Here is a 16777-nt window from a genome sequence, read left to right as displayed (position 1 = left end):
GAGTTGTATTAGATTCTCAGTACAGTCACCTGTAAGTGTTCAGACTCTTCAGAATAACTCAGCTAACTGCATTTCATATCTTGGTTGTTCTTCATTCTTTATTTAAAATGTCTTGAAAACCTGTTCCAGATGATTGGCTTCCCTGGGACACTGAAGTGACTGTTTTAATTTTACAATAATTTAAGAGTTTAACTTCTGAATTGGATATCTGTCACAGGAATACATGTAGTTCTCAGTTGGAGGGAGAGCAGTCAGATCCCTTTGACTTGCTGCTTTCCAGTTCACCACAAAGAGCTACTCTGGAAGCAGCCAGGAACACTCCTTTCCCTCAGGCTCGAAAGCAATCCTATCTGGGAAGATCTACCTTGCTGCTTGGCTGAGAGACAGGATTCAAATGGAATTATTTCATATGACATGCTGATGCCAGCCTCAGATCTGGATTTTTCTTTCTTGGTCTTTTTTTAACCTCAGTCTTCCCAAGTTCCTTATAAATCTTGATTTAATTGAACATTTAATTGATTTTTGAAGTATCAGTAATTATGGAGATCTCTATTTTCATTCCTTTAGGTTAATATAGGTAATTTACGTTTCCTTTCAAAAAGATTTAAACTGTTCCCAGCAAACAGTGGAAAACAAATGCACTTCTTGCAAAAATATCTGAAAGGTCTTGATGGGAAGAGGGAATTGTGTTAAATTTATATGGCAGTAAATGAAACCAGAATGCCGTATGACTGTTTTTTGCTATTACACTGCTATACTATTTATTAGGTTTGTAGGGAAACCCAGCATTAATTTTCAAGCTATCCACTGTGAAAGCTTTTTCTAACTATTCTACTTTTGTTGGATCTTCTTCCTATTTCTGCAGGCTTTCGCTTAAGCTTCATGCCCTAGAAGCTCAAACAGTGCTACCATGTATCATGTTTCTATTTTACATGGCCATGCTGATGCCACTGTCCTGAAATACTGCCCCCCCCCCTTTTTTTTGCAGACTTACTTGCCCAATGCAGAAATCCAGTGCAGTTTAGGTTTTAGGTGAATGGTGGAGTTGCTGTTTATTCTCCCTCTGTCTTAAATCCCACATTGTTACAGCTGAAAACAAATCTGTCAGCCCTTGCTAAATGAAATTAAAAAAAAAAAAGAATGAATTTATAAAACATCAGCAGTAAACAACTTATTATTAATGTTTTGGAAAAAAAAAAGTTAGATTAAAGCAGCCGCTCCTTTTGGCAGAAGGAATGAACAGGGTGGAAACTAGACATCGGATTGCTGATTCAGAGTTAGATCCCAGATGTGGGAGGATAAATCTTTCTCGAGTTCCTCATAACTCACTGAAATGAGGTAGGCTGGTCCTGCTTGGGAGCAACAAGTGGATTAGATCAGCATGGGAGAAGAGATACATAAGGAGAGGTACCTGAATGACCATGGTTTTGAAGAAGCCAGAGAAAAGGGATGCATTGCAGAGAAAGTAATGCATCAAAAAGTAGGAAATTTAATTGGTTTCTGAAGTGTTTCTTTTAACACTACTCTGTCACTTGTTACAAAGAGGGTTTTGAAACACAACTTATGGTTGTGTATTGGAACATGCTTCAGGTATGTGTTGGTGTTACTGGTACAGATGTTCAGTGTATTATGAGCTCTGATGTAGGACTTCACCAAGTCACTTAATTATGTGTTTAGTTTTGTTGTATGTAAAAGCTCTTTATCTACCTCTTTAATATTCATTTGGCAATAATAGTCTCTGAGCCTTTTCAAAACATTTTTAAATTCTTGGAAGATGCTAGAAAAACTTAAAGCAACATTACCAGAAAAGTATTTTAGTTAATATCTGGGTACATCATAGATCTCTAGAAATATTCTGGTTGTTTTCTTACTTTTTTCTCTTTGCAGATACATTTCATCAGCTCATGAATGGGAGCTTAAGAGACTTTATACAAAATATATATGAAAATGGAAACTTCATCTTTGCTATCCTCCTTACATGATGAATGCAGATCAGACAACTATATTGAACCACATTACAAGGAATGGTACCGAATAGCTATCGATGCTCTGATTGAAGGAGGTTTAGAAGCCTACAAAGAATTTCTTTCCAAAGAGAGATGCTCAGAGTTCCTAGCGGATGAGGAAATTGATTATATTTTGAACAATGTTCACAAACTTCCCCAAAACACAATTTATTCCTCTAACCATGCCATTGATGACACCTCTTCCTCGGGAACTTACTGGCCCATTGAATCAGATGTGGAAGCTCCAAATCTTGACTTAGGTTGGCCCTACCTGATGCCTGGAATTTCTGGTGGCACAAATATTGATCTGCTTTTTCATCCACCACGAGCACAACCTTACACTATAAAGGAAACTATTCGGAAGATGATACGAGATGCAAGAAAGGTAAACGTAAAAAATATTATTGAAAAAAAGTGGCAATAACAATCTAGTTGTTGTTTAATTACAAGCTTTTATTATTATTATTCTTTTCCTAGCAAAAAAATATTATCTGTCTGCTCTCAATTCAAACAGAAAGATTTTCCCAAACTGATATCAGTCCTTTGGTGTCACCTGCACCAGTGTTACGAACCTTAGTTCAAAGGGAGCAGGGGTTAATTGGAGGGATTAATGAATATTACTATTATAAGGAATAATTACTATTTTACTGTAATGCTGACCAGTGCATGAGAAATTTGTAGATAATCAGCACACTTTTTCTTTGACCTCAGTTGAATATATATATTATATATACCTCAAGTGATACAGTTTTGTATAACTGCAGGATATATACTAAAGTTTCTGTCTTGCATCAGTGGAAACATGCATTGGTTTGGTATGGCAGACAGTTATTATGAGCAAACAACACTTCGATGTACATCAGACTCATGTATCTTGAGAGTCTTGGGTTTTGACATTTTCACATGTCCTTGGAGAAGTTAAAGAGAGCTCAGAAGAAAAAAAAAAAAACAAACTAGGCTTAGGCAGTAAGGAAATAGTTTTCCTTGGGTATCTTACCTTCATTTCTGACTAACCACTAGAAATGTGGACACTTCTCCAAATGTACTTGTCTCCACTTAGGGGCACTTGTATCTTCAGTTTCCTATGGCACACCCAGCTTACAATTCAGTGACAGGGTGCTGTATGTACAAGCCGCCTTTTGCTTTCAGTGTGTCAGTTTGCAACTTTTTAAGTTTTAAACTTTTCAGTTTAAAACAGTCAATTAGGAAAAAGAAACACCAAAAAACGTATTATCATGCAGATCTGTTTAACACTGTGTCACTTTACTTCTAAAAGATAGGACAAGGTTTCAGAAGTATTCCTAGTAAGTACGTCACGCTCTGATTTCTTCCCCATGAAATAAAATTGTATTCTGCATGACTATGAGCTTTAAAGCAGTAGGATGGGCTCTAGCTTGCATGCATCTGTAAACACGTCAGTGGCTGAAATATGTGTGCAAATGTGTGCAGTAGGAACAGGCTGAAAAGGGCGGGGAAGGGAAGGACAGCGTCTTTTTACACTGTCTCTCCTATATTGAGATAAAGCATGTAATTTGTTGCGGTAATAGAGTTATCACTAGGCCGTTTACTGTGCAGTTTATAGTTTAGAATGACTGTATGCTCAAGGAAGAGTTAATTACTTCTCTCCTTCTTTGTCCATTTCAGAGTGAGAGTCGGTGTTTTCTGTTTTAGTATGTAGTGAGACTTGACCGTGCCTTGCCCAAAATACTCTTTTTCAACTGCAGCTCCTGACCTATCAATGGATCCACTGTAAGGGAAACCACAAACCCACAGTTGATTCTATTGCAAAGACTAGTTCAGTTTTGCTACAAGGTCTTGAAATGCCATGAAGAAAGACCATTTCCCATTAGTTGCCATGCTTTTTGTGACGATCTGCATGCAATCCAGTCCCTCCCAAATGTCTCTCTGGAAAGAAAAGTGGTGCTGATTAATGCCACTTTAAGGAGTATGCCTCCTTCAAATGCAGCTATAGAAAAAAATTTAGGTGTGATTCTTACTTCACTTTGCAGAAGGGTTGGAAACTTAGTATATTGGCTCCATGGTATGTTTGTAGTGCTTCAGCTTTATAAAGAGGGTATTTTGTGTGTGTCACTGTAAATCTGACAGATGAAAGGTTTGTTTAGTTGATCAGCACAACCTCAACGTCAACAACTGTAACACTTGATACACTGATATAGATTGGTTGCTTCGGGGAGCAACAATTAAATCTAAAGACATAATGTTGTTAAGCCTCATCTGTCTGCAGATCCATAGAAAAGTTTAAAGGATTTCTAAGTAAGGTAAAATAAGGTATTTAAAACATGCTTACAGTAGGTAAACACTTTGCAAACAGGCTAGCATGCTTCTCTCAAGCCACTTATAAAAAAGCAGTTATATTAAACAGGATTCTTTGTTATGTAGTCGTGGAGATGTGTAGTCTTATGAACATATTCTAAGGCAATAGGAAAATATTACACATGAAACACAGAAACCTGGAAAGAATAAATCGGCAAATCATGTTCAGCCAACATGGCTCTAAGCAAAATCTATGGGAATTTCAGCAAGCTTATTTGTGAAAGTAAACAGGCTAGCATACTTCTTGGAGGTGGGCATATTCATACCACCTAAACTTTAAGCACCAAACCTGAGTGCCTGAGTTCAGGCACTGATTTCCCTGGGCTACTTGAACTCTCAGTGCAGTAGGAAACCAGTTCCTACAAGGGCAAAGCAGAGAATGTTTCTGCAGTGATTGACCCCATGAAGGAACGCATTCGATACGTATTTATATGTACAAACTATCCCAAAAATATATAAGGAGATATATATATATATATTCTTATATAAAGATATATAAGGATAAGATGACACTATTAGTGGACTTACCCTTGGCCTCTTTAGTGCTTGATGCATCACAGTGTCACTCCTTAAAATGATTATTACATATGTTAATTTTGACCTTAAGAAGACATGTTGTAAACAACATTAAGCAACTTGCTTGCTGACAGTGATTTTTTCCTGACTAAAGAGGAAAATCATTTGTAAAGCCATGCTACACTAGATTAAAACCAGCGACTATGAAAAAGTGGTGTAAGAAAAATCTTCTCACATGATTCTTAAATACATAATCAGCGTAACAATTATGCATATCACCTTCATCGTAAAGTACAAGAGATATAATCATGGAATTTTTCTTACAGAAAAGGATCAATACTGTTAAGTTATAGAAAAATGAGCTAACCATTTTAAGGAAATGAATCCATGATACACGTTTCTGAACTTCTGTTAGAGCAGGGAAACTGCATTGTACATAGCATGGCATTCCATTGCCATCTGTACTGCAGCACTTCTGTGGGATAGGTGTGATGTTAGCGGAGTGCCTTAGGTCAAACCAAGATGTCAACAAATGGGTTTACAATTGGTGTAACTAGACCTCTCCTCCAAATGATACAGCTTGCCAATCACCTGCCTCTGTCAACATAACCTGTGTTCATGCAAGGAGGCTGTTTGGCGTGACTGTGTCAACTGGGGAGACACGAGTCTTTTTCCCATGTTGATACAACCATATGAGGAAAAAGGACTTCAAGGTCTGTCTGACCTTAATGATGGACAAACTTTTGTAAACAAGCCAGTTGCCTTGTTTCTCTTATGTTTTGGAGTCTTCTACCTTTAATCATTGGCAGATTTCCGGCTTCTGTGAAGCTTGAGGTGTTCCTACAGCCTGACTCATCATGGCTGGGCTGTCTGAACAGCAACTGATAATGTTTAGCAGTTTTTACTGAGAAGATTATTCATCTGGGAAATGATATCAAGATGATTACTCACCTGTGTCAGGTTGATGTGAAACTTCCTTCTCTTACTATGAAGTAACACTGAGACTTCAAAAATGAAGTGTCCTCTCCCTGTATGGCTTTTCATAGGAGTTGCCTCAAAACTTCAGTTATGAGAGTTGTACATGTGTGCAAGAAATATCTTGCACTATTCTTCTCAGCTGTGATTGACAGGGTGAGGCAACAGGGGAAGACAGGACAGAACACCAAAGGGTCCTTCTGGCAGTGTGTTTTTCTCTTACTTCATTAACTGGATTCCTCAGTCGACCACAGAGAAGTTCCTACACAGTTTTAGAGAGAATGCTCAGCCGAGTCTTTCAGGCTAATATCAAAATAAGGATCTGCTCTTCCGAGAGAGAAGTAAAACCTGTTTCTTAAAGAACTATGTTGTTTAGACAACCCAAGGATTGCTGGTTTGCAGCACAAGCTAGAAAATGTTGAAAGACTTTCCTGACATACTTTTGGGATTTATGATGGATTGTATGCTATTCAGTAAATATGCAATACTTTTCACTGATTTTATATTATTCAGATACACGAGCAAGCTTAAGCCTGGGTTCATAAAGTCAGTGATAGTTTTAAGACTTTTTAAAAAACAATTGCTTGGAAGCTTAAATAAAAATTTAAGTGGTTGTTTTATCATTTTGGAAAATTAAAAAAAGGCAACTGTTTTTGCTGAATTACTCATGCTTGGGTTTTTTAATATGAGAAAAGGTTGCAAAACTTGGACCCTTGGGGAAGAATTAAGTTACACACTATAAACGAGTATAACTTGTTATTAGTCGTGCTGGACACTGTAGGTAGGCACTTAGTAAGTCAAAAAGGACTTCCTTTGAATTCTTGTGAGAGAGAGTTGTGAACAAAATATAATGTCTGTGTTGTTTTCTAAAGCAGTGGACTGAGTGAAATAAACAAAAACAATTGACTCACTTTACAAATATATAAGAAGGAAAATATTTTCTTTAGTTTAGGGGTTTTTTAAATTTATTTTGTTTTGTGTTGTTTCAGGCAAGAGTGAGAGGTGTGTTACAGCAAAAAATATTCCCTATTAATTAACTATTAATCACTATTGATACTTTATTAATAATCACTGTTATTCACTGTTAATCTCATTTGGTCATGTGTATAATACAGTAATAGTCTAGTACTGGCTGCAATCTAGTATGAAAGAAAATCAAATTCTTTCCATGCTTATATGAAGAGCAATGTTTCTGTACAGAAAGAAACTTGTAGAATATGGGTGTGTTAAACAATCTTTTATTACTCTCTCAGCAGTACTGTTTGCCAACTGTTTTAAATGTAATTTGAACACAGACTGGAACAATGATAATGAATTCTGCTTATGGCAATGCTTGTCTTAGCTCATTAATTGCATCAGTACGAGCAGAAGAGAGAGAGGGGCTGCGCTTTTTTGTTCATAAAAACCAGAGCAGCCTGCTGAATTCAGGGAGAGGGAAGAGATAAATGCAGTATTTGTCCCACTCGGATATTTTCTATATTATCTGTAGAGTGAGAATCAGTGGATATAATTTTTTTAAGCTGAGAATAACACAGAAATACTCAGTTTCCAGCCAAAGACATATAGGCAACATTTTCCGTGACAAAATATTCCATCTCACCAGGATTTCAGCAGGTGCCTTTTGGTTCAGGTGCTCTGCTGAAGGGTCAATTCATCATTCACTTCCACTCAACGTCCCTTAAATGGCTTCCTGATAGTTGAAAACCAGCATGGCAGTCATGTGTATGGTTCCCAGGTGAAACATAATTTTTAGTTTTTGATAGATTTATTTGAGAAAGTGAGGTCATGTCCCAGCCTTTCTAATCGCACAGAGTTGATGCTGTTGTTGTGTGACCCAGTATCAATTTTTTGTCATCACAAAGTAATGCTGCTCACAGCAAGTAATTATTTTAGGTATTTATCTTCTTGGATTTGCCTTTGGAGTCTTCACAATATTTTACTTGCTTGTCCCTTTCTCTCCCTGCTGTCCTGCTCCCTCCATGTAAGGGTAGTCCCAGAGCAGTCACAACAGTACATTCACAATGCAGGCAGAGGACTACCGTCAGTGGGACACATCTGCAAACACTTTTTAATCTGGAAAGCCTGGGACTTCTGGAAGTTCAGTTCTTATACACAGTTGCTCTAAATGTGAAACCCACAATTTTTTGTGGTAGTCCTCCTGCTAGGTGGGAAGGATCCAATTCTGAAAAGCAGTCAGAGACTAGGGCTAGCCTGTGGAGTGGGAATTTTTGATAACATAATTTTTAATCAGTCATGGTGATTTTTTACTCAGGTTTCTGTCTTTGCAAGACTTTTGACATCTTCAATACTCCTACATTAAAAGATGTAATTAAATAATTTATAGGTATTACCCTTTTTATGTCAGGAGTGTGCTAATGTGTTACCAAAATATCACACCTCCATCATGAATTTAAAAATGGAACAGGGAAAATTAAAGGCCAAATATTGCAGGCAGCTGTATTTCTTTATTAATGTCTGTCTCATTCACATATATATGAGAAGTAAGCATACACATATGCTTGGTAGCAATTCTTTTCATTAAAACATTTTCTCTCATTGACATAAATCTTTGTCAGTCAAAACAAAAGTGCTATTAAGAAGTCATTTACGGTTTTTGCACATTGAGTAGATTAAAGTGTTCTTTATCAAATTCAACAATAACTTTGTACTACAGTATGCTGAAGCAATTACAGATCAAAATATGCTATAAATACAAAACTGTTGATGTAAAATAATTTTGCCCTGGCAGAATGCTCCTTTCAGTGCCCAGACTACTGTATTTGGGCTTTGTCCCTCTCCTTTTCTTGCTTGTAAAAAACCCCATGATAATGTTTAAGTGTTATTTTTGTTTGTCTGAATTCCTATCCCGAAGAGATCTCTGTTTTTCTAATTTTTTTTTCAGCCAGGAAACAATCTTGCCTGAAGAACTCTAGGCTTAATCACTTCACATTCATATTGCCATAAGCCTTTTTTCATGTCTTGCAGTTTTAGCATAGCTTTTGATCTCGTGTTAGCTTTCCAATATAGCCAGTGATCTCTGTGGGATGGGGGACACATTGTGGGTGATTTTAACCTTTAAATTTGTTTGTTAGATATCAGAATTTGGAAACTAAAATATTATACTGTCTTTGGTAGAATTTTAAATGAGCATAGCTTGATGTGCAGATACCTGTAATACTGCAACAGTATTTGTATATCACAGTGTGGTAGAAACTACATGGAAAGTGGAGAAGTGCTGACATGGAACAAAATAAAAAAGTTCAAAATTTCCCATTCTTCTGTTTGGAAAGAGTGGGCTTGAATGTCAATGAGTTACATGTATGAAGTTTCCTCATATATCAGATCTGAGTACAAGTATCCACTTCAGAACAATTTGCTTAATGCTGTATTATTTTCCTTGGGGAACACTGCAAGTATTTCAGTACAGATGATAAAGGGGTCAAAGTACACTTTATTATTTACATCTCTAAGAGAAGTGCAGGTCTTGCCATAGACAGCAGTGCAGTCATGCCTTTCCTTTTAGTCTGTTGATAAAGTATGTCTATAACCGTTTTCTAATAAAGATACAATAAATTACAGTAGAAGTTAAAGTCCACTTTTTCAAAAATGCTAGCAGCATGCCTGAGACCTCAGAGGGCTTTTGCTTATTAAAATTCAACTGTAATTTACCTTTGGAAGGAGGAAGCAGTGGCCATCACAACAGTAACAGGGTGTAACTGTTGCTGAGCTTACTACTTTATAGTAGGATCTCCAGACATCCATAAAATGACTCACCTCAATAGAGCTGTTCAAAACAAATAACTGCAAGATCTGGCTGTGGCTTGCTTGATCAACAGTTCATAATTTTTCAGCGTGCAGTCCACTGGTCAGTTAGCCAGAAGTTATAGTAGTGTTATTTGCATCAAAAATACAGAAGTAGAAGCAACCAAACTAGCCATCTGTGCTTTCCTTGCCTTTGTTTGGCATCTCTTCCTATATCTTGGGTGTTTGTTTTCTGAAGCTGTAAATGTCATTATGTTTTGCTGCATATCTGTATATCATATAGGTTACTGGTGTCTTAATCTTCCTGATTGGTACCAGCCAGTACAGACATACCACTACTACAATATAAAGAGTAGATTCAGAATTTATATACTCTCCTTTATCCTTAGCCAGCAAGAAACATGACCAAAGTGTTTGCAGTTTCATAGATGAGAATATTGAGTCACATTGAGTATTAAATGAATATAAATCATAATTAAAAAAAAAAAGGTACAGTTATAAACAAAAAGCGTAAGAGTATTATACATTAGCAAACAGTATGCAGAGCAAGTAGAGGCTAGCTTTTATTTTCTTGCCTCTCTGGTTTTGGTTGATAATAAAAATCACAGTCATGCATTTAGAGTTATGAAAACTAGTTTCTGAGGAACATCAGTACTTCTCCAAAAAAGTTGCAGATCGTAGATTTGTAGTGCTTACTTTTAAAAAATATTTGTAAAAGCATAAAGTCGTTTCTTATCTTTAGATAAGGAGGGTGTATCTTTAAAACAGACGCAGGGTGTTCTCATACCTTATCTAGGAGCAGATTATCTTAACCAGTTCTGTCTCTCGGTCTGGAGTGTTTGTACTGACTGCCCAGAAGATGTAAAATGTGAGGGAACCAGAACAGATTCCTCAAAACCAGGATCTGTGGTGACCCCTGCTTTCCTCAGCAAGGTGTGTGGGCATAAAGCTGCCTTCAGAGAACTTTTATCCAGGGATTTTTGCTAGCTGCAGCACCAGATCTCCTCAGGCCTTTTCACTTCTGCCAGTGATCCCGCTGTCAGAGATGAAGCTGGGTGATAGGATAATATGAGAAGTTATGCACCGTATCTCTTAGAGATGAAAAGAAAAGCTTTGATACCTGCTTCATCCACCAGCAATCAGGCTCGAAGAGTAGCACAGGATTGTGTGTTCAGGTAGCCAAATAGGTGTGCCTTCAGTTCAAACAGCAGATATAACAGCCTTATTTTCATGCTGTTTCCTGGGGCTGCAGGCACTCTTTGCCAAGCAGGGTGTACTTCAGCTCAATAAACTCCCTTTATGGCTTAAGTACTAGGTAAAGCACTGGACATCGCCTTCAAATTCAGGTGAATCTGAATGGCATCAGCCCACAGAAAGTATTGTAGTTAGTGTTTTACTGCTAGGCTTTTGATGCTCAGTAAGCCAGAAATAATAAGGAAGATGAGATGAAATAACCAGCACAGAAGAAAAGTATGATTCTCGGTGGGACCTTTCTCAAGAAATGCCCTCTAAGGAACTAAGCCCTTTAAGCTGTTCAGAATTCGCTGCTAGTGAGCTGTGCCTTCTGATCAGAGACATCAGAGGCAGCAAAGAGAAGTGACAGTGTCAAGCCAGCAAATCTGATTTGTCTCAAATGCCAGCGAGATACTGCTCGTCAAAATGACAAGCTCTCCATCTAGCATGACAAAGCACATTAATATCTGAAGCTGTCTTCTGTTCTGATAATTTTTTGGCACTGGCTAATGCTGGATTAGCATTCAGGCAAGCAATAATTGCCTGAAAAGTCGCTGTCAAGGGTGTGGGTTTCTTTTAAATAATAGACAGGTATATGTGGCAGCACAGTATATGTTTGATGGAGATCAGTAACCTGTCTTTGCTGAGGATGGGCCTAAAAATATAACCATCTACAGATCTACCTCTTACAATAGTATGTACTCTTACAAGTCTACAGAAAGTTGCTTTAGAATGTTGGCAAAAACTATATTATTTTGCACAAAGGATATACTTTTGAAATGAGAAAACTAAGCATAGAGATGAAACTGGAAATTATGACGATTCTTCTATTAGTTTATTATTTGCTATCACCTTTTTCATGTTTTAGCATTACAAGAGAACCAGTAATATTATTATGTTTTCATAATAGATTTTATGATGCACAATATGATTGCAGTAATATCATCATCAATTCTATTAATAAATTCTAGACTTACTGAATGTCAGTAAGCCACTTGTGCCAGAAATCTAATTAGTCAGGTGATTTGATTTCTTATGTGTAATTTTAATGATGAAAGTGGAGTCCAGATCTGAAGTGCTGTGATACAAGATTGCAGTCTACCATTACATGATTTCTGTCATGAGTAAAGGCTTAGTACTTTGTGTTGAAGTAAGAGGGGCTTAGCAGTGTCTTTGCAATGAGTTCTTGAGATGTCAGAAAGCTCTTCTGTGTAAATGTCAGAGCCTTGCAAAGCCAGGGCTCCAAGTGCTTTTCAGAGGAATAAAAAGGAGGGTAAAGGTGTGCTGTTCTTGGGTGTTGGGAAAGAGGCATGTCAGAAGAGCAGGGATCTCTGCTAGTCCTTTCAGTTGATTCCTTTTGGAAACCAGTGTGTCAACTAAACCCTGTCTAGACCTTCTGAGGAGCTGTAGCACTCTGGAGCCTGCACCCAGGGTGAAAATGCTTGCAGTTTGAGATTACTGGGCTCTTGCAGCATCATGTGGAAGGGGACAGCTTTAAGACATACACAGGTGGATCAGTGTTCAAATCAGCTGATCAGTTCAAATCAGAAGTAACTCCATGAGAATCCGTATCAAAGGGATGGAAGTAAGGCAATAAAGTTGTCCATACGGAGGTGACCATACTTACAGTATGATTAGAAACCTGTACATTTTTGGTTGTAGTTCCTTTTTCCTTCCTTCCCTCTTTACTCCCCCACTCCAGCTCTATTCCTTGGGCAGTCCTAGCTCCTCTGTCCTTCTCCTTTCATTGTGCACCTCAGGCAGGGGAGAGAGTTTGCTGCCTGCTCCAGACACTTCTGGCATCTTCCTGGAATGCAGTTCCAGATGTGACATCTGGGAATGTGATGTCCCTCATAGGTCGATAAGGAAAAGTGGCTGCCTTGGAGGATGCTAGTACACCTGAAGCCAGTGCTTGCAGTACTGTTTGTGTCTTTTCCCTATCCTCTGTCGCTCCCAGCAAGAACTTGTAAAAACCACCATGATGTTAGAAACACAGCAGTGCTTTTGAATTGCTAGTCAAATTGCTTAATTTTTTTGCTAGGTTTCTGATTTTTATTATAAATTGTACATCTAACAGATTAAATATTAGAGGATGTATATTTTCTGAATAGGACTGTCTTACTGATGTTGTTTGGCAACAATTATGAAGTTTAGAGATCTAGCACTTGTATATCAGAAATGACAGTACACTATTTAATTACAATGACTTGTATACACAATTGATTTTCATCTCATTTTGTCAAATAATACATCTTGAAACTTGGAAAGAATTTTTGAGGGGATATTTAGTAAAGGGCAGAAAGACAAAAATACAATACCTGCTCAAAGAAGACACTTTTTTTCTTCTTCAAGCAAAATTAGATCCCTAATCCTGAGAGGATTTAAAAACTCTAATTTGTATACATGAGAGGTTCCATTAACTTTACATGCATATGTGTTTGCAGGATTGATACCTAGGGATGTGACAATATATCATTAAGAATATGATTTTAAATGTTTAATTAATCTCTTTCTCTTAAGTTGTGCCACAGTACACTTGTAGTACAAAACGAGCTTCATCTTCAGTTGATTGTATCCGCTGTGAGCAACTAAAAAAGAATAATGTGTGTCCAAGCAGACTCCTGCATTTCTTTTATTCTAAATAAAAACTGTTGTATAACGGAATATCAGAAACCCAAGCAAAGCATTGAAACTAGTGGAAGGCTTTACCTTCCCCAGATGCTATTCCATCCCTCAGTCCTCCTTTACTGATCCCTGCAGCCAGGCCCAGGTCCTGCAGAAACCTAACCCAAAGGAATGGATGCACATGTGAATGTTATAGAAGATAGGCTGGTCCCTTCAAAAGAAGTACAAGAGTGAGACTAATTTATCATGTTGATACATAAAGAGCAAGAACAGATTTTGTCAATATAGAATATCTGTCAAAGAACATTTTTTGAATAATTTCCTATAAATGGCCTCAATCAAAATGATTGAGTCCTCTGCTAGCAAACCTTTACAATTTATACTGGGGATAAGGACTTTGTTGTGTCCTGCTACATTACACATGCTTAGTGGGTTTGTATACACTGCAAGGAAAATTCCATGAAGTTTCTCAATTTGTATTGTTAAGACTTTTGAAATTATTGCAAAATATATATTGAAAGCACACGTGCACTTTTTCATGCATGCTGGCATGCAAGTAAAAAAATCAAAGAAAAAACTCTAAGTAATGAACATCTGGAATTTAGTTACTGTGATAGAACTGTCCAGAATAGTTTATGGATTTTGTTTTTTGAATGCTCCATATTCTTAAATTAAAACAAAAAACCCAATTACCTTGAGAAATAGTCTCATGGACAGTTATGACATTATGTTGATACAAAGTGGTGTGTACACAGATAGACATACATATTTTTACTTTTCTTAGTAATTACTAATCACTAAAGTAATTTAGTGATGTTTCTAAGAATTCTAGGGATCAGAATTTTGTAATCTGCTAAATTCTATGGAGAGACGTTGCTCATACTATTGAGGAGGTTATTAGTTACATTTAGTAATAAAGAGTAGTCCTTTGAGATTCAAAGAAGAAAGCATTTCAGTTTAATGTGTTACTGTCTAGTTCATAACCCGTATGTCTATTTTTAAGGTAATAGACTGCACATAAAAAAATACAGATAATTAGAAAAGGGAAAATACCTAATTTCTAAAGTATGTTAGTAGTACTTTGATGCAGGCATCGAAGTTACAAAGCTGAGTACTGTATCTGAAAGCAGCATTAGAAGATGATATTTGACAGACTTTTTTCCATAGTATTTACTATGAAGATACCACAAAAAACTAGGTGTTTAAAGATTTTTGGGGATTTCCAGCAAAGTACATTGACATTCTAGTAGCACACCTATATGGGAATTACCTGTTGTGGAAATATGACACTGAATGAGAAACAAAAAACTGTGGCATTTTAATTCTAAATACAGACATTTTTCTGACTTTTTTTAAAGAACTAACAGTAACATTATTGGCTGTATTTCAATTCATCCTGATGTTCACAGAGACTCTGTAGATTTAAAAACTCAAATGGAACTTACTCAAAGCTGATTGCTGTCATACAGTTTTTGTAGAGATTTGTAATATGTGTAGTACGTGTAAAAGGAAACAGACATAGGTTTAAGCATAATTTTTCCTTGCTCAATAGATTCAAATTTGGGCAGACTCTGATCAGTCTTGGCTCAATGTGTGTCAAAAATTTTAGGACAAAAAATCCCTGATATGGCACAAAAATACACAAAGCTTCTTGTCAATACCTCTTGTGTCCTAACAGTGGAGATGTTACTGATAGTTATGCTAAATATTCTCCTGTTTGAGATTATGAAAGAAATTACCTTAACCAGAGTTTAAGCTAATTCTCTAGTGAGGAGAAATTTGAAAGTATAGAAAACATTGTATATAGAAAGCATGTTGTAATATACAACCTAAAAATAATCCAGTTTTTTTTTTTCTGAATTAGTGACTTCCACTGACTGAGCTACAGTAAAAATTCACTGAATTTTATTTTTTAGTTTTCAACAGCTATAAATAAAGTCTATAGCAATTGCAATGTAAGTAACATACATTGAGCTGTTCTGGTTTTGTTTTTAAATTGCTTACCTGTGGCTGAATTGGATTTGAGCTTCAAACTCTAAAAATATAAGGTATCCCATTTGGTCAATTTTATGACTATAAAATATATAAACCAAATAGGGGAAATCTCTTTTCCTATTAAAAAAAAGAAAAAAGTGACATTAAATATTTTTAAATAATCTGTATTAACACGTTACAAAATATTTATATAAATAAATAAGCACACACACTCTGAAATGTCATTTAAAAACTTGCTGTCAGCAGCTGCCACAGTAAATATTGCACCACAAGGTTGAAATGCAGAACACCTATGAATATGATGTATGCCAAAAATCTTTCATGGTAATTTTGAACATACTTGACTAAATTAATGCATTATGAAAATTGAGAATGGTATTTCACTTAGGACATTTTAATTAATGTCAGAGTCGTGGTTGGCTCTTGAAGGTCAGCAGGTTGTCCAGAAAGGATTTTGTTGTTAGTCAGCTATACACTCTTTTTCTTTCCGTTCTCAAATTTGCTCAAAACCACAAAACCAAGACAATCTCATATTAAATGTTTCATTTGTTTTCAAGTTGTAAAATATTCCTCAGTGTTTCAGAGAACCATTCATCTGCAGTTTTTGCTTCCTTGGTTGTTTTTGGGTGCTTTGTGCCTGGGAATTTGAAGTGAATGACCCTTTGCGCTGTATCCAATGAGAGTTCCTATGCTCCAGGTTCATTCCCCTCTAAATCCCCGTGGCAGGGCTTTAGTTTTGAACTCAGTCATAGGAGACATGATTTCTCCCCATCACTATCAGTAACTGGGATATTTTAATGAATGCTTTTTTTTTTAGAAATCAGTCTTCTTTACTTCTTGATTATATGCTGTTTCTTATGCTATGTTTATGTGTCCTCTTCATGAGCCCTGTCATTGCTTTCCTTTTCAGATATGATTTTCTAATTGATTTTACTGAAAGTTGTTTTGAAAGAGAGGTGAGTAAACATGTGCCTGTAATCAGTGTTTGTATCCTTTAGAAACTCACTTCATAGGGCTTTCCCTATTGCAGCTGTTTCCAGACTGCAAAATCAGCAGAGGTTGATAAAACTGAGAGATTCACAGGTTTTGATGTCAGAAGGGACCATTATGATAATGACATCTGACTCCCTGCACAGCACAAGCCTGACAGTGTTGCATCTTCAAAGAGCTGATACTAAGAATCAATCTGACCTTAAAACACTTGAGTGCTAGTCTTACAGTCAACTGTTCTGGGTAACTAATTAATAATTGCTCAGAAGATCAGATTTTTTTTCAACAATCACTTTTCTCTAAATGATGGAATTTGCTTGAGGAAACCCATGTTGCAAGCT

General features: G+C 36.7%; 1 protein-coding gene across 1 annotated transcript in view; it reads left to right on the top strand.

Annotated features, from left to right (window-relative positions):
• Positions 1-1947: 1947 nt before the first annotated feature.
• The window catches only part of FAM83B (family with sequence similarity 83 member B), a 45609-nt gene continuing 30779 nt past the window's right edge, over positions 1948-16777 (top strand). The window contains exon 1 of the mRNA XM_018077867.1: positions 1948-2391. Coding sequence (XP_017933356.1) covers positions 1948-2391 — 444 coding nt within the window. The remainder of the gene's footprint in view (positions 2392-16777) is intronic.

This window comes from Manacus vitellinus, unplaced genomic scaffold (assembly GCF_001715985.3).
Source record: "Manacus vitellinus isolate BGI_N305 unplaced genomic scaffold, ASM171598v3 scaffold_4_pilon, whole genome shotgun sequence".
Lineage (NCBI taxonomy): Eukaryota > Metazoa > Chordata > Aves > Passeriformes > Pipridae > Manacus > Manacus vitellinus.
The sequence above is the reverse complement of the archived record's forward strand: the minus strand, read 5'-3'. Positions and strand labels throughout refer to the sequence as shown.